Source organism: Liolophura sinensis, chromosome 5 (assembly GCF_032854445.1).
Source record: "Liolophura sinensis isolate JHLJ2023 chromosome 5, CUHK_Ljap_v2, whole genome shotgun sequence".
Taxonomy (NCBI): Eukaryota; Metazoa; Mollusca; class Polyplacophora; order Chitonida; family Chitonidae; genus Liolophura; species Liolophura sinensis.
This window is the reverse complement of record NC_088299.1, coordinates 568,971-587,484: the sequence shown is the minus strand read 5'-3', so window position 1 is coordinate 587,484 and position 18,514 is coordinate 568,971. Positions and strand designations below refer to the sequence as shown.

Here is an 18,514-nt window from a genome sequence, read left to right as displayed (position 1 = left end):
TTGACTTAGCCCCATAACTTTATTAAATATACAGCATGTTTTTTTTTACATAAAACATGTTGTACTGAACATGCACGCATGACTACGGTGGTACTCAAAGCGATCATAACAAACGCAGCGGTACTGACCTATAAGTATTTATTTATTCGACTGGTGTTTTACGCCGTACTCAAGAATATTCACTTATACGACGGCGGCCAGCATTATGGTGGGTGGAAACCGGGCACAACCCGGGGAAAACCTACGACCATCCGCAGGTTGCTGACATGACCTTCCCACGTACGGCCGGAGAGGAAGCCAGCATGGGCTGGACATGAACTCACAGCGACCGCATTGGTGAGAGACTCCTGGGTAATAACGCTGCGCTAGCGAGCTAACCAACTGAGCCACGGAGGCCCCTCCTGACCTATAAGTGGTTTTCACCTCCGCCATATATAAGTTAATATGCCGCTGAAGTGTGAACCAGCTTGCGGATACAAACAGAACGCATCCATATCATCTAAAAAAGCCTATCCAAACATCAATCAGTTCAAAACGGGTGCAAAATTAATCGTCGAAAATGAAAATTTGATACAAAAATTTAAGATACTAAAACACGTGGTAACATTTATATGAATGGCGCAAGACGTTGTACAAGGAGAAAAGACGCGGTGTCATTGAATGACGTCACGGTCACGTTGCCAACATGCAATATGAACGTCGCTAATCCTGATGTGCAATATGAACGACATACGACACGATTACCACAACTTAGATAGGCAAAAGTGGAAAGTGTATAATAAAGGCCCGTTCTCACAATGCGATTTGTAGTAACAACTTGTAGTATTCGGCATGCAGTGTTCGATAAAATACTCATGCAACATGGCCGAATGCGACTTGTCCCCGACTTCGCGTTTTTCTCATTCAGCTCCGTGGCTAAGCTGAGTGAGTGAGTGCTTGGGGGTTTAACGTCGTACTCAACAATTTTTCAGTCATATGACGACGAATGAATCCTTAGGGTGCATGTACGTGCAATGTGCCTCCTTGCAGGACGGATTTCCACCGCTCTTTTATTTAGTGCTGCTTCACTGAGACGACTTACTGAAAGCAAGTAAGCCGCCCGCCCGAGCCATTATACTGATACGGGTCAACCAGTCGTTGCACTATCCCCTTCATGCTGAACGCCAAGCGAGGAAGTTACAACTTCCTCTTTTAAAGTCTTAGGTGTGACTCGATCAAGGATTGATCCTGGATCTACCGGTCCCGAAGCGGACGCTCCGTTGCTAAGGCCCAGCGTTGTTAAGGTCACGTTAGTCATGACAATGCTTTTTCACAGAGGATTGTAATCATGTAGAAAGTAATTTAAAAACTGGCCAGCCTACATTTTCTGGCTAAGATTACGACAATCCTGCCTTAACTCTGCTTTTTCAGACATGGCTGTTAACAAATTTTGATTGGTGACACGAGGGGTGTTAACTCGTTGTGGAAAATTTTAAAGCGATTTGATTGGCCAGTGCAAGCGATTTGTAGCATGAAAATGGACCTTTCTTTATTTCTTTCGACTAGCTCACAACTCGTTGAATGCGACAAAAATTGAAACGATTCAGGTGTTCTGACGATTCGACTCGGTTGTATGCTACAGGTTGGTACCACAGATCTCATCATGCGAGCGGACCTTAAAGAACGTTGCACTGTAGAATGGTTCTTTTTGGAAACTTTCAGGCATAAAATAAAATGCTGGCAGGAAAAAGAATCTACAAACTTTGTCCATGACTAGCTCGGACGTTTTGCCCTTTTGTCCATGCGACGCTGGCCATTTCACTCGTGCTTAGTAAAAGTTTTCTCAAAATCACGAACACGGACGAACATGGGACCCAATAGCAGTATTGTTGCCTATCCTTCACGTGATATTTGTTTTAGCGTCAACAATTGTTGTGGGTAAATTTCCATCTGCTTTTTGCATTAAGATTAATGAGGTCATGCTTGGACGAGTCGCTATGTTGGAAGGAATGAGATACGAGTGGGTTCATCGGTTTAGACTGTAAGTGCCTCCACCATAATTGAGATAAAAGACAACCTTACAGAACAGCTGTGTCGTTCCAAGTGGGTTTGGACGCAGAACTCTGACCAACAACTATGTGCACGTTTGAAGAGAAACGGGGTATTGCTCCGGAAGAGAGCTCCGAACATCATGTCATGAGTTTTCTCCTATTTTTTCCTCCTAATCGCGTCGCGCAATCCAGATATCTCAAATAATTGATATGTGACACCCAATTAAAAGAACACCCAATTAAGTTATCCATATGTCTTTTGCATAAGGAACACAACTGTTGTCAATATTTTGCAAAAGGGACACACATGTCAATATTTTGCGTAAGGAACACACATGTTGACAATATTTGACACAAGGAACACAAATGTTGTCAATATATGAAAAAAAGGAACACCCTTGATGTCAACACAACAACACACAAGTTGTTAATGTGGACAGTCAGGGACACATATTTCCCCTTCATTCCTTAAATACTGTAAAATTACTTTTCTGACAGTAAAACAGTTTTCAGTGTGCCAGAAAGGCTTGTACACGCCAACACGTCTTGTATTTCTATACATTTTCTCTTCAGTACAGGTCTTCTCATGATTTCTAATGATGTCTCAAAATCAAAACACTATTTTAGGAAAGGAAAAATATGAGACTGGAGTATATGCAAAACAAACGTGGAAAACTAGCCCAAATTAGATGGCTCATGTCAAATTTGAAGAAAATTATACGGAAACAGAAATATTTTTTAAAAATATTTTTGTGTCTTGTTTTATTTTTTTCCAGGTACATGTATACTCAACGTATCATGCTATGCTCTTCAATGTAGACTTAATATAAGGATAACCAGAATAGAATAGACAACTCACCTCTTCGTATTTGGTCGTGAGGAAGTCCCAGTTCTGAGGCCAGAGTTTTGCCGCACCCTGTTCGTGCTTGACGTGATCTTTCCTGCGAAAGAAAGACGAGTAAATAAATACGATGTTTAGACATACCAGTCACAATTTGGCTGCGATCTCAGGTTGGTTACAGATTTACACCTGTTTCAGTTCAACCTGTAGACATAAGCCATCCCTTAGTGAATTCGCCGTGCTTCTCTGTAATCCGATACATCCAAAGCAGTCTCAGCTGGTGTCGATATTTAGTCTCTTCTGAAATCCTATGGAAACGTAAGAATTTGTTTATTTGATACGCGTTTAATCACCGACCTTAAGATTTTCTTACTCATATGCCATCAGCCATTCTCCAGAGGGGGTGAGGGCTGGAGGAGCGGCAAATTGCCAGGCTCCCGAAGATAGAGTAGGCCTACATGGGAGCGGACACTTCCCGACTCATGTTTTAGATTGTTAATGTAGACGGGTGATCCTTCTAATTTGTGACAAATTCTGCTTTACGCTCATGTTTCAGTCAGAAATTTGACTGAAATTTACTGACAAAAACAACATCAATGAGAATAGTGCCTTTATAAATCTTGGCAAATATAAATTAACTACATTTCAAGTGATGTTTACGAAAGCCCATCATCGTCACGGAGAAAAAAAAAATTGGGGTGTAAAAAAGGTTAAAATTTCGACTTTCCCCCGAATTTTCGACTTTCTTATGTCGAGTTTCTTTAATATGACAACTCCAACTTCATGCGATAAAAAGAGCAGAACATCGGGATAGCACAACTCGAGATGAAAATAGAACACACATAGTTCCACATGACCTGCCATTATCATCAATGCTACCGGTATGATGCAGGGGAAGAAGCATGTCACAAAAAGCCGAAATTTCGGGCAAAAAGTCGGAGTTCCGACATATGAAAGCCAAATTTTCGAAAAAAAAAGTCGAAATTTCGACATGAGAAAGTCAAAATATCGAAATAAAATGTCGAACTTTCCAGAAAAAGTCGTTATTATCATCAACGATACCGGTATAATGCATAGGAAGAAGCATGTCAAAAATTGTCGATATTTCGATCCCCACTTTTCCGTAGGCTTTTGTAGATATTCCTTGAACACACACGACATATTTGTGTGTATAACCGGTTTACCGCTCGGAGTCAGCACAAAGTGATGACGTATCCAATTTTATAGAAGTACATAACCAGATTTGGAAATTGGCATGTATTCCTCTTTTAGGTGGTTTGCAGTAAAAGATTAAGAAAAGATAAATCTCTACCGTCTGTAAAAAGTTTAAGGATGGTATTGTATAGGATATCAGTAGATTGACGGAGGTAAGGCGTCATTGATGGATGGTGATTTTGGCTTATACGACATACATCGGTTGTAAGGAGTATATGAGTGCATGAAGGGAAGTCTTGAATTCTTTGGTGGCGTTTTCTGGCCATATTGTGATCAGTGACGTCACGTCCAGGTTTGTGCCACGTAACACACACAGACTAAAGACTTTTACGTTCAAAATACATATGCAGTTATTCAATGCATTTGCTTAGAGGACCTTGAAACGAACTGTTTGTAGCAAAAAACAAACAAACAAAAAAACAAAAAAAAAACACAACAAAAAAATAAAATAAAATAAACAAACAAATAAAACAAAAAATACAAACAAATTGCTGTGGCTGTACAGTTTCATTAAGCAATAGATAGTGCATGTGATTTGTGCATTTGTTTCATTTAAAACATACCCGTCAAGATTCCACACTTTCTTAAACCTACATGGCGAAAAACCGAGGTACAAAAACATATCGGTGGCATCGATGACGTTAGGTTTCATTAGCAATACTGAAAAATTGTCTCACATTGGAAAACGTGCTTGTGACGGGGAAATCATTTGTCGCTAGACGCGAAAATGAATTTAAAACAATAAAAATATAAGAACTGATAAGAAAAATCAAGAGTGAAATCAGCATAAGAACCAATTTATCAGAAAGGGTTATGGCTTCCTTTTGTGTAACTGAAAGCCACTTACGGAAAACGAACAAACCTGTGCCTATTATTATCTCGTTTTGTATTTCAGTGTTTGTCATCACCTATTCAATTCATATCCCTCACTGCTCATCAAAGGCTTCCAGTCGTACTGAATAACGTCGCGCTAATTGCTTTTCCCTTTGATCTTGATTATTGATGGCGCTGAGTATCTAAGTATACGCGCACAAGTCTGACTATTGTTGGACTTACAACTGATATAAACTTTGCATTTCTCATATATATATAAATATATATATACATATATATATATATATATATATATATATATATATATATATATATAGAGAGAGAGAGAGAGAGAGAGAGAGAGAGAGAGAGAGAGAGAGAGAGAGAGAGAGAGAGAAGAGATTGGAGGGGGGGAGAAGGTTGGGGTAATGGTGGTTTTACCTTTCAGTCAGCGTTTTACATTTTGGTAAAATCAGAAACCTAAAATATAAAAGCTCATTAGAAGGTTGACGTCAAACCAAACCTGACAAACAGCCACAGCAGATGGTTCATTAAAGCAATGAGTTCAAAATAGTTCAAATGTATTTACAATGACTGTAGATACACACAAAAACAACACACGTACATATTAAGTAATAAAACAATACCTGTGTTGCATTAATATATTTGTATAAAGATATACAGTCATATAACTTTATAACGTGTTCAACTTTGCTAGCTGTACGATTCCACCCACCCCACCCACCCCCCGAACCCAAATATTTCTTCACAAAGTAAAGTTACTTCCTCAATGTGATAATCTCAGTTCTCCTAAATGTAATAAGTCTACTGGCTAGACCACACTTATAGGGTGATATCATCGAACGTAACACTATGTACAATATATCGATGATAACAGGTGAACAAAGAGGTACTTGAGATCAATCCAAGGAGAAGCCTGAGACTGCTGAGCACAATTCCAGCAAAACAGCAAAGCTGAAATCGCAATGCTACCGTTTAAATAAAATCAATTTAAAAAGAAAAAAAGATAGAATTGATCATAATTATTAAGTTCAGGTTGGCATTTTAACGTCATGCCGCCGAAATTGATAGCGATGAGTGCTTAACAAAATGTCTAACGGTGCTCAAAAGATTTTTCAGTATTCCGGACTTGAAGACAAAATAACATCTTTGTACACTGTGGCTACTCAAATTATCATGATCATTTTGGTAAAAACATTCAGTAAGTTATAGTAGAATTTGTTGTTGAAGTTCTTTAAAGGAGAAGAAAACCTAAAAACATGACACTAGCACATTTTTTTTTCTATCTGGTGGTGCCTGCTGCATAATTTTGCCGTTTTTCCTCGCCATACACGTAAAGCCTGAAAAACGACAAAGCCGGCATGAATCGCTGTCCATCGCGTCCACCGTCTTTAACACCCTGTAATTTATGCTGGGGCTGCGTTGCCGCTCATCCAGTGAGAGTCGTTAAAACTGTCGGCTTGTTCGTGTAAACTCGGAACCTACGTCCAACATTCCAGTTTCCCGATCGTCAAGCGGAAAACGAACTGTACTGTTCGCTGCCTTTTGGGAAGAAGAGTTCTACCGGAAATGTACGAACTGCACCTCGGCGGTTTCCGACAGCAATTCTCCTCCTAACACAGAAGACGTCAGGACTAAGGCAAAATGGAGTCGCTCACAGCGGATATTGGCACTGATTTTATTTATAATTTATCAGTTTGAGGTACATATTACAATTTTTTTATGGCATACACCTGCGAGGAAAAGCCCACTCTTTTCAATGGTATTTGATTGATATTTAAATTTTCTTCCCTTTTAAAAGTAACAGTCTTGCCAGGTTGGCCTAGTGTCGAGATTGGGTAGTGCATTACGTCTGGTGTCAGCATGCAGTGACTGGGCAGTGGATTACGCCTGGAATCAGTATATCGTGACTGGGCACTGGCTACTCAACTCATAATCATTTTGGTAAAAGCTTTCAGGAAGAATTCTTTTCTAAATCTCTTTAAAAGTGACAGTCTTGGCAGGCTGGCCTGGTGTCAGTGTTTCGCAGTATATCGTGACTGGGCACTGGCTACTCAACTCATAATCATTTTGGTAAAAGCTTTCAGGAAGAATTCTTTTCTACATCTCTTTAAAAGTGACAGTCTTGGCAGGCTGGCCTGGTGTCAGTGTTTCGCATTGCGCCTGGTGTCAGCATGCCGTGACTGGGCAGTGCATCACGCCTGGTGTCAGCATATTGTAACTGGTCAGTGCATTACGCCTGTTGTCAGCATGTTGTAACTGGGCAGTGCATTACGCCTGGTGTCTTCGGGGTGTCGTGTTACAGTGATGCAGCACAATATATGGGGATCCTGACTCGATAGCTAATGGCATGACGGGAGTTTAGTTGAAATGAAAAGATGAAATCACTATGCAAAGACATAAATAAGTACTAATGTACGTATGTGCTACTAATTTGAAATGTATATAGTGAGCAAAGGTAAAACCATATACTTAAAATTGACATTGACCAAAGAATACGAAGTGATTAAAAATGGTGAGTACTTCATCTGTTACTGATCAGGGATTATTCTTTTTTTACTTATTTCCAACAAATTCTTACTTTTTGTTTTAATTTATGTGCAGTGTGTCTCAGCAATTGTAACATTGCACATAAATGGAAACAATCTCAAATACATCTTATAACAATTTTCTGCTGGATGCAAATTTCATTGTGCCTATATGTGTATCGTAACAAAACAATCGTGCTTATAGGGCTTCTACATGCATGTACGTCTTTCTGTAGTCAGGAACACAGATGAATCTCGTAGTTTTATTTGGAGTCCAAACTAGCAAATTACCGTATGCTTGTTTTGACTTTTCGCCTATATTCAGCTGTCTGTAAAACCACTCATACTCACTACCAAAATTACCTTTCTGTAGTTACACGTATCACCACAAGCTCTACAGATTGATATGTTGGACGTCCATATAAAAGCGGAGAAAATGCAGGTGGAAAACTTTTTCTAATTCATAATGTTAAGCTAAACAAGTTTGGTTTCGACACAAAGAAAGCATTGCCCTTATGTGACTTCATAATTATTCAAAAGAAATGCAAGCTGGGCAATGGGCGTGGAGAGAAATTTGTAAATACGATTAGAACAAACTCTACGCAGTGACAGAGCCTACACTACTGTCTCCGCGAATAGACTACATTGTTTTTATAACAGAATTTTCTAACATCCAACTCAGTTCTTCCGTGAAATCATATGTTACAATGGATAAACAAAAATTCACTTTTTTAACATTAAACTAAGACGTGTAAACAATTACAAATATGACAGTGTCGGAAACAGGGATTAGAGTGAAGTCGATAGCAGTTTAGGTAACTGGTGTCGCTCTGTCAAAACATTCTAAATTAGGCCCATTATCCACCATGCCAATGCATGCTTTTTTTTATAATTATGACGTCCCCCGAAGAATGAGTTCTTGGTGTCCAAATCAAGCTTATGGAGATTAACGTTATAAAATAGAAAAAAGTACTCTAATTACATTTTCCTTACAACGATATTTAAGTCCAGCATATCAGAGTGTAAAGCTTGAGGTGTAACATGTCGCCAACAGAAAGCAAATTTGATAGTGAATATAGGCGACAACACACCGTTTGTGGCGTTTTCGCTGCGCTATTTTCGTTCGGCCCTGTTTATTATGACCTCTGATGTGAACACTGCCTGCGTCCGGAAGAAACTTTCATATAAGAGGTTCGACATTCCTCTATCTATGCATACTGCAGAAACAAAGATTATTACAATCACGGCTTCGACTGCATTAACCTGAATAAGACTATGTCATGTCGTTCTGACCCATAGGATGCTTACTGGTGTGATTTGTTATGACACAACTGCGGCAATGTATATGTAATTTCACCTTTCACGCAAACTATATATCTTTTACAGTTAACCTCTATTTCCCGACACTACAAAAGCAATGCATCTTGGTCCACTAAATCCTTTTAAAGGCGAGTTTTAACTGTGCCCAATAGAACAAATGTACAAAATCACATATCCTCTTTATTCTTCACTTGTGGAATTTTGTCCCATAATACTATTCCTGTGAAGAACCGAGTAGGTTCAACTAACACTTATCTCAGAAAACAACTTCTCTCCTCCTCCTCATTTTTGTACAGTCACATGCTTGAGATAGACGGTCGCCGATACATGCAAGTTTAGTCAAGTGCCATTTTTACGCAGTGTGTCGTGAAAATTTACTTTTGGAGAGCGATAAGCTTTCAGTGTTAAAACACGAGGTTGGTTCCTTTATTCTTCTGAGTTCACTTTTTGCCTATGTTGTAGATACGCTCGCTCCATATCCCTCTGACGCAGGTAGTCATGGAGATGTTACGCAAGATAGCTTTGTTTGAGGCATACATGTAATACGCACGCCTCTGTCATTCTTTTGACATGCGCAGTGGACATGTGGACAAGAGCCAATGGCGAGTCGTCTCCGATTGTACAGAGGCTCAGCTGTTATGAAGTGGAAAAAAAGTAAAAGCAATGTAGCTCATATGACACTATGTGTATGGCTGGTTTGTGCATATGCTAGGTTTCGTTTTCTTGACGATCGATGAATTAAATACACATATGCACGTACATACAACTGTGCAATGGCGAAATACATACTACACAATACACATCTGTATCTGAATATGTCTGTATCTATATAAACAACAATACGTCTGCTAGAAGGATCTTCAAGTGAAATAAAAAAACATTAAACGCTTATTGTACATGTCTTAAGATCCGTATACCACCAAGTCTCACTAATCCACAGTGTGACACAGAGTCATATCTTTTTACAGCTGCGGCTCATAATATCTGGTTAAGGCATCCATCTGTTTATATCAAAATATTTAAGTAATGCCTCCAACTTTTAAGACACGATTAAATGACTTAATAGGAAAACTTTGCAAAGATCCATTTAGTCCGGCAATAAAGTACATCCATACGTCACAGCTGCATGCAGTCCCTGGGGACATTTACGTGTATAGGTACAAAAGTGAACATCATAAACAGCGACTGTATTTCATTTAAGATCCACTCTCAGCATATCCTGTATATCTATGAGAAAACGTAAATCACTTACTGTATGTTAGCGTCAGTTGATCTGCATATTTCACAGCGACATGCACACACTGACGGCTGCGTTGTTGACAGCCTAAGCCTTAATGTGTCACAACGTCCATTACCATAAAACAGATAACAAAACCAGCCATTACAGAAGCAGTTTAATGTTTTTCACATTAATGACTGTTATTAACATCTTGTAATTGCTTTCTTTCATGTCACAAACTTCAGTATTTAATTGGCCCCTATCCGAGGAAATTTACTTTCTATGATTTTAATGTCAGGCTACATTACATGTGAAGACATGTTCATTTTCCCGATATTGGCCTACACCAGAACTACACAGTATCAAAACTTAAGAATTGAAACTTAGAAAAAATTGACCTGTAAGTGGGCTCCTGGCCTGTTGGCTCTGAATATTAATAAACCAATAAACCATAAAGCAATAAACCAAGACCACCTTACAGGTAGCATTTGCACGAACTCTTAAGAAAACACATCATATCACAATATTAGAGTTCATAGTTTGTGAATTCTATGAAATGCGATCTGGTAGGGCTTATTGAACGTCCCCTGAGAGGTTTGATAAATTTCCGAGGAAGGTTTATGACTAAAAACTCGATGATATTGTTTCTTCAGCTCACTTCCTCACACTCAACAATACCCAAAATAACAAGTAAGCTGTAGTACGATATATAGGTTTATTAGAAGGAGAGAACATGCAGGCTATCAAATATCTGATCTTCCACAATATTTTTTCTTCATTTTTGAACATTTTTGAGTCGAACAAAATAGCTTCGAATGCAGCCGAAAGCTCAAAACTGAAAAAGACCATATTTCGTGATGAGATCAGTTTCAGAAATTGGCCGCTTTTATGTGCGTTCATTTTATTTGTGAAAATTAGTGATGTCATTCCAAAACGCTTTTGTTCAATCGGCAGCAAAATTATGCACAACAAATATGAACAGAATGAAGTTAATCAATTCTTCAAAGGAGACACCGCCGAAAGAAATTCAGAATGTTTAAAATGGATCAGCTAAATACAAAAATGAGTTGCATTTTATTCTCCCCAAATTTTCCGAAAAACGTCAAGAGAAGAGGAAATCCGTCACTGGTCTAAACTGTCCACCCGACGAGATAACATGCAAATGAGGCAGCGCAGGCTCCCACAGTGCAAACTTTGCTCGTGTACTGAACATGTAAACAATATGACAAATTAAAAGCGAATAATAATTCTAGTACAACAAATACTGTCACTAAGTGCATGTATTCGTAATTCCCAACAATCTGTAGGGCAGAACTGAAGTTACATGATAGGCACAACACTGTGTCGTAGTACAACACAATAGCGTCTCAGACATTGCAGTTCGTCTAAAATCTCCATCGTTTAGACAACAAAGGGAGGTAACCCAATCAAAAAAGTCAGTTTTCGGCCACGTGTCTAAATATAGCGACTTAAGAGAGTTGATGGCCGAAAGGAATCCCCGGATAAAACTGCACATTCGATTGTTCACTCACAGATACAGGAAAGTAGACATCTGGAAGTCTCAACTTTATGTAGATGACGCCTAAATTAACAGTACATTTTTTTCGCCGTCCGCAATATGGCTCTTAAAATATTTTGCAGTAAACTGCATTATAAAGCCATACGAGAAGTTTAACGTCACACAGGCAAAAGTTTACGCCAATGCCCTCGTCTGTGAGGTTAGCGACGATAAATCACAAGCACGCATGCAAATACCCTTTCTCCTTGAATGCATGCATGGTGTACATCATAGGACTGCACATATTCAGCTGAATGGTGGTATTTAAAAAAAAAAATTATCTGATTGTTTGTTAACGCCATACTCAAGTATTAACACAGGAGCTATTGGTCGCAAAGGCTCCACAAGCAGTGAGAGAAGCAGTGTCTACAAATTACGAGTCCAAGGCAAGTAGTGATATATACATGTGTCATATTGACAGGATTTTAATGTGACAAGTGATTTACAGTCCCAGAAGGGGCTTCCGTGGCTCAGTTGGTTAACGCCTTAACGCAGGGTAAAGATCCTGGATCCTCTTACTAAAGCGGTCCAGCTTATGCTGGCTTGCTCTCCGGCCAAACGTGGGAAGGTCTGTCAGCTACCTGCGCATGGCCGTGGGTTTCCGCCGGGCTCTGCTCGGTTTCCTTCCATTACAATGCTGACCGCCGTCGTATAAGCGAAATATTCTTAAGTTCGGCGTAAAACACGAATCAAATAAATAAACAATCCCAGCACGGGTTTAGGAGCCAAGGGTCGTAAACGCTTAGATAAATAAACATACACCTTATCATTTTGGTCTAGTGACAACTGTGCAGAAGACAGACTCATGCTGAAGCTCTTAGAAGTGATAAAGCCCTGCATATATAAACATTCATGTTTTCTTGTGTTACAAAAATAAATGCCTTGCAACTCGAACTGGTATAACGCTTCGTAAAAAATATGCTCTTTGAGCGTAATCCGACCGACCATCCAAAAAAGGTGGGGCCCCTCCAGTTTTCATTGTGATTTTGTCTATACATCCCCCCCCCACTCCATGTTAATAATTTCTTTAAAATCCCTATCTTGTTTATTAACCAGAATAAAAAAATCCCTACCGACGGTCCTGCTTTCTAAACCGGGTTTTGCCAAAGAGCTTTTTAAAGATGTTCTATGAAATAAGGGTTTTTGACGTTCTGCTTCATATATCTTCATATTAAGTAAAAATTTTCACATTTACATAATCAGGATTCTGTTAACCGTTGCAATAAAGAAGTCATCTAAACTTAGGATCTACCCGATGCCTTCGTTGCCGAGACGGCAGTCCTAACATTTCACATGGCCATCTTTTTTCTCCATATAAGCCAAAGAAGTTCTGCGTAGAACCATTTTTCCTAAGAGTATGTGTATTAAAGGGGTTTTCGTGAGGAGCCCTGTACTTTATATCCTCATTAACTTCAAATTTCGCACGGTCTTGAGTTTCGTTGGTCAGATCCAGCTTATTCAGACTAATGCATGGAAATTCCATTTTTTCTATGTATTATATCCTTGATTTCTTTCTTTATATGTGTAAAGCATGTTGAAACGAAAGTCCCAGGAATCTGTGGTCTGCAAATCAAAACACTGCCTTTATAGACGTTTATGACTTGAAAGCTTCAGTCACTAAAGGCGTGCTGAAAGCCTCCCAATTAACATGGATACAAGAACAACAAAAGCATGTTGTGACAAAGTTCTTATGGGTGTGTGGTCTGCAGATCAAAAGGACTTGTACCTAGATACCGATGTATGGGTCAGAAAACACCAATGGCTTGTGGAAAATCTCCCAAGACAGACACCAAGATAGGAAAAGCCCAGTGATATCTAGGCCTGGCCCTCCAAGCAAAAAACATATATGCCTGTCTGAAGAAGTCTGTTTTGCCTACTGACAATCACAATGGATAATTTTGACCTTCTACAGGTCAAAGTGTAATTTTGATTCCATTCCTGTAATATATGAGGAATTCTTGAATCCATACATCAAATACAATACAACAAAGTGTATACCGGGTATATGCATCTCTTTAAGTCAATTTACCCTTGGACTGTTAACTAAATTCACATGCTGTCATCCATATAAATGCTCAAAAGCCTGTACACTGCTGACCAGTTAAGGGATTTGAGGTCACTATGTTTTTAGCTCCCCCCCCCCTTTTTTATTTATTTTTTTTTATTTTTTCACATATAAGTCAGTCTGTCTGTCGGCCGTTTTAGCACGTTAAAGCTATCCTAGCTTTAACACGAGCCTTTCAATTAACGAGATGCCCGAGTGCAAGACAAATGCAATGTTTTTGTGGGACGTCGCAGATATTGCGAATTTGCGCTTGTTTTATCATACCACCCATTAGAGAGATAAATCTGTCAACAGCAAACTGACTACAGTGTCAGCCTACACACTACCCAGCATGAGTTATATACCTATCATATTGGACTTTGCCATTTATGTGTCGTCAGACAGGTCAGCACATAGCATAGGACCTAAATTGATATATGTCGACAATATATTATCACTTTCTAAACGCTCATAAAATTAACGCAAATCACATTAACATCAACAAGTGGATATCACATACATTTATGGGTGACATTGATGTAGAAAATGTACTTTTCACTTAAGCCAAGGCAAAGAGTTGTACAGGGCTAGCGTTTATAGTCGTGTATGGACTTACAAGATATACAGGCCTGCGGCTATATGGTTCAAACTACATGGACCAGGTCTTTATTCTGAGGATAACGTTATGTACGTGATGACAGTATATATATGCAAGTATACATGTCAGTCACATTTTATTAACAACTTTCAGTGCTCTGAATAGTGAAGTATGAAAACCACAAATCAATTCAACTAAAAACACACCGAGTACCGTATTTAAGTATATAAACACCGCTTTACTTTAATTAACAGTTAATCTAAATTACTTAACTTAAACAGAGTTAAATCGAAGTTTGATGATGTAAAATAGTACGGCCTGCGAAGAAATCCTATGTGGATACTAACTTGTATATGTTATTCCTTAGTTTATGTCTTTTAGCATCAACACTCACCGCTGTGATCTATACATATAAAGCATGCATGCAAATGGTTGTCCCAGTCTTTAGGCGTGCCCTCTGAGAAAATGACCTCGTTGTAGCTATATATACATTCTCTCGAAAGGATTTTATGATACTCTGTTATTTTCAACGCAATACGGTGTTAGCCTAATACAATCTTTATGTTGCATATGTGCGCGATGTTAAAAAGAATAATCTGTTACAACAAAAAATACATTCTAACATCACTCAGATAACACCTTCTCATGAATTTAAGACTGTACACGTTTTTTACTATTATTTTTATGTGCCATACACTATATATGAACTTACACATGGTACATGTAAAAGACATTTATCAAATACATGATGTATGTGTAATAAAGTTAATGCAATGTGGATGCCTCAGATATAGGGTATATTCGAACTATTCCAAAGGGCTATAGAATGTAGGAGTGTCCATATTCACCAGAGGTCAGATTTACGCTTTTGTCTAACACTACAAATAGCCTATACATGACCAGGGGTCGATTCCACAGAGCCAGTTATGATGAAAGTCGGAATTTGAAACATGATTTGAACGCTTATCTTTGGACTTTGTAACTCACGTTTCAAGAGTTACGTTAACTAAAATGCACCTCAATTTGAATTTCTTAAAGCCCCGTCCAGACTATCCAACATCACTCAACTTTTGTTGACTCAGCAAGAGTCAACTTAAAGTTGAGTGAACAAGTTGAACCCTGTTGAGTAGTGTGGACGGTTTCTTCAACTTTGTTCAACAACACTCAGTACAATCCAACTTAGTGGAATCGGAAATGTGCATGTGTATTTTTTTTCATCAAGTTGAGTCAAGCTGAGAGAAAGTAGCCAGTCAGCGAGCGTGTAGAATAACGTGATCGTCTTAAGGCCCGTGACCGGGGCAAAATGACGGCACCCAAGGCGGAAAGAAACTGGTCTCACGATGAGATAGTTTCGTTGATACAGGAGTATGAAAAATACCTATACAACACTTCCTCTAAAGATTACAAAGACAGGGACAAAAGAAAATCCTTGGGTCTCATTCATCGGAGAGAAAGATGATAATTTCCCTCCAATTTATCGTAAGTTTGGTAAAAAAAAAACCAAACAAAAAAAAACCACACAGCTCATTACACGACGACAGAGTTGGACAATGTTGACCTATGTGATTTGTATTGTGGACGGGACACCCAACTTACCTCAACAGCATTCAACTTGCTGCTGAGTCCACAAAAGTTGAACCATGTTGGAGAGTCAGGACGGGGCTTTAGGCCCACGTCAAAATTCTCATTGTGGAATCGGCCCGTCAGACAGGAAGATATAATAATTTACTGTGTAAGTCTACAAGCATATGTGTGGTCTCCCCAATCGTTGTATGCAGGTCGCATCGCATGCACGTGTCAATATATCTTATATGATGCAAATGTTTATGTGACAGACTTATGGAACACTTTGATCACGCCACTTGTATGAGAAAGAACCTTTGACATATATATAAGGGTAAACGGTAATGAACATGCAATCACGTGGTTTAGCTGTCACAGTTGTTGTCGGGCTGGATCCATTATGGTTATAATACAACTTTGGCATTCTGAGCACGTGATCAGACAAGTCTAATGCCGGGAGTAGAAAGAATAACAGCAATCGTTATCAGACTGGCTCTGTTTCGTTGCATGTTGATTTACAGAAACACGATGTGAGGTGTAATAAGATGGGCACGTACAGGTATCCAAAGCGGTCCATACAGGCTTGGGGCTATAGAGCATTTAAGCATGGGCCTATACATAGGCCTACTTAAGGCCATATATATAGGTCTGTTAACTAGTCATGGAGAAATATGAACATGGCAATATGAATTTTGCCCATTGGTGCGTTTCATTCAGCTTTTGTTCATATCCGGGTGATTTACTCATGTTGTTTGTTTCCAACTTACCAGATTTGATCCTGTGCCACAAAGTTACAACCGGCTATTTTTTTGTTTGAAGCTTTCACATCTGCCATGTTTTAAGCTGCTCCTGTATGTAGGCCTACTCACAAACACCTCTTCGACTCTCTCAAATCTTCACTCAAGTTTAGAGGAAAATAAATTAAGTTACCGGGAACAAACTTTCAGTATAAGCCTGACCCTGACTTTGCCCTGATTCTGGACGAACTCTCACTTTCTCCAGTTGGCCCACAAATATATATTGTAAACATTAGACGGAGTTGTGCTGTAGCGAGCATGTTATACCATATGCGAGCGGCTCGCCATACATGGTGCAGTGCACCCATGGCAACCAAGGACGCCGTGCCCTTACCACTGGCTGTCAGTTAAAGAGAATTAACGTTTCCCCCCGCCCAGCTCGCGCCAGTTAGAGGCCCAAGTGGGTGGCCCGAAAACCAATGACTGACAGACTGAAATTACATAAGTCGGCTATAAGTGGAAAATAAGCCCTGAAATTTGTGCCTATCAAGATTACATGTCTAGTGCTGTCGGTGTCTGGGCTGTAGACAAAAATAGACTGCACAGCTCTTAGTTAATAACCCGCCCTTAACACGGGATCTCTGTAGCAGCCAGCCATATTTCACCAGACTTCTCTCGGATATATTGTGTTCGTCTTCCTTTGCCTTGAACAGAAGATATCGATTCTGATTTTTTCTCCACAGCCAGAAGTTGGGAGTTAACAGCGTAGTTTTCCCTTTTCTGTACGAGATCTAGTTGTGCGTTACTGCTATTTTCTCCAGACGTAACTGCTAGCAAGCGAACAAGGGCACAGCCGAACTGCGCAGACAGGCGTGCGACCAGGGGCTCTAGAGGAAAACGTCTCGTTCCCCTTAGCGTTAACAGGGATTTCATCCCGAAATTTGATGACGGAAATACCTGTGAGGGATGAGTGTCTTTCTGGATCTTCATTTAACGTATGTGGGGTGTTTGGCATGGTTTTCTGTCAATTACCCCTAAGGTGGCCCTAGCTGTAGAAATAGACTGGGTCGGTTAAGAAGCCAGACACGGGGTGGTCGTCTAGAGCCTCCCTTCTATGACGGTGAATGGTGATGGAAGACGAGCGCGACGGTGTCGGCTCATGTCGGCTTGTCCGTAACTAAACAAGACAAGGGAAAGCCTCGATATAACCATTTGGAAGCGACAACGACTGTCGTTAGCTAGACATGCTCTTTTGTTTTGGTTCGCTCGGTAAGTACAGGCGGCAGCCACTTTAGTATCTCTCAAAACTCTTGACATTTTACGATCTTTACTAACTTCCGGTGTGTACTGGATGTACGACGTAAGACAGCCGGATCCTTACCTATTTGAAACTTTTCAACCTTCATCTTAGTTTTGCCTACTGTTTCCATTTAGTAGCTATATGAAGGTCTGTCTTCTCTTTCCAGTCGCCCTGCTGTCATTGTTTTATACAGTCTTTGCAAGTGGTAAGTACTCTTTCTTACTTTGTCGTCTGCAACTTCACTAGTTCTCCTCAGTGTGCATTGCGTCGCAGGCCTGTCTGTCTGTTTGCTCGCCTGATTACCTGTTTGTACGCGACTAAGGATACTCGTTTAAGACAAATAAACAATTCATCGTTCTTTTAGCAGAATTTGAAATGCCATCAGTCTGATTAAAATTTAAATTTTTAAATGTGTTATTTAAATGTTACTAAGAACTTGATGTTGCTGAGCAATATTATTTTATGAACAATTTTCTGTGAACATTAATACACACACTCTTCCTTCATTTATAACGTCTTACTCTTACAGACCATAAAATTTTTTTCTCAATGTTTCATTCATTATTATCATTATTTCTTACCATACGGTACTTATAGTTATATCTGATATTTATTGTAGAAGATGTTGGATAATGCTTTTCTGGTCCCATGTAACAGTAAGAGCAAAAATATGTAACTTAACTAAATGGGTATACAGTATACATGGGTTGAATGTAACCAATTTTAA

At 39.4% G+C, this 18,514-nt stretch overlaps 2 protein-coding genes across 2 annotated transcripts in view; one reads left to right on the top strand and one right to left on the bottom strand.

Moving 5' to 3' along the window:
* Nucleotides 1-16,778, bottom strand: part of LOC135465864 (ciliary microtubule inner protein 1-like) — a 37,966-nt gene extending 21,188 nt beyond the window's left edge. The window contains exons 1-2 of the mRNA XM_064743231.1: nt 16,518-16,778; nt 2,890-2,971 (exon numbers count right to left, since the gene is read on the bottom strand). Of these exons, the coding sequence (XP_064599301.1) occupies nt 2,890-2,971; nt 16,518-16,585 (150 nt within the window). The 5' untranslated portion in view covers nt 16,586-16,778. The remainder of the gene's footprint in view (nt 1-2,889; nt 2,972-16,517) is intronic.
* A 290-nt stretch (nt 16,779-17,068) lies between these two features.
* The window catches only part of LOC135466067 (uncharacterized), a 95,693-nt gene continuing 94,247 nt past the window's right edge, over nt 17,069-18,514 (top strand). Inside the window, exons 1-2 of the mRNA XM_064743480.1 lie at nt 17,069-17,756; nt 17,954-17,992. Coding sequence (XP_064599550.1) covers nt 17,732-17,756; nt 17,954-17,992 — 64 coding nt within the window. The 5' untranslated portion in view covers nt 17,069-17,731. The remainder of the gene's footprint in view (nt 17,757-17,953; nt 17,993-18,514) is intronic.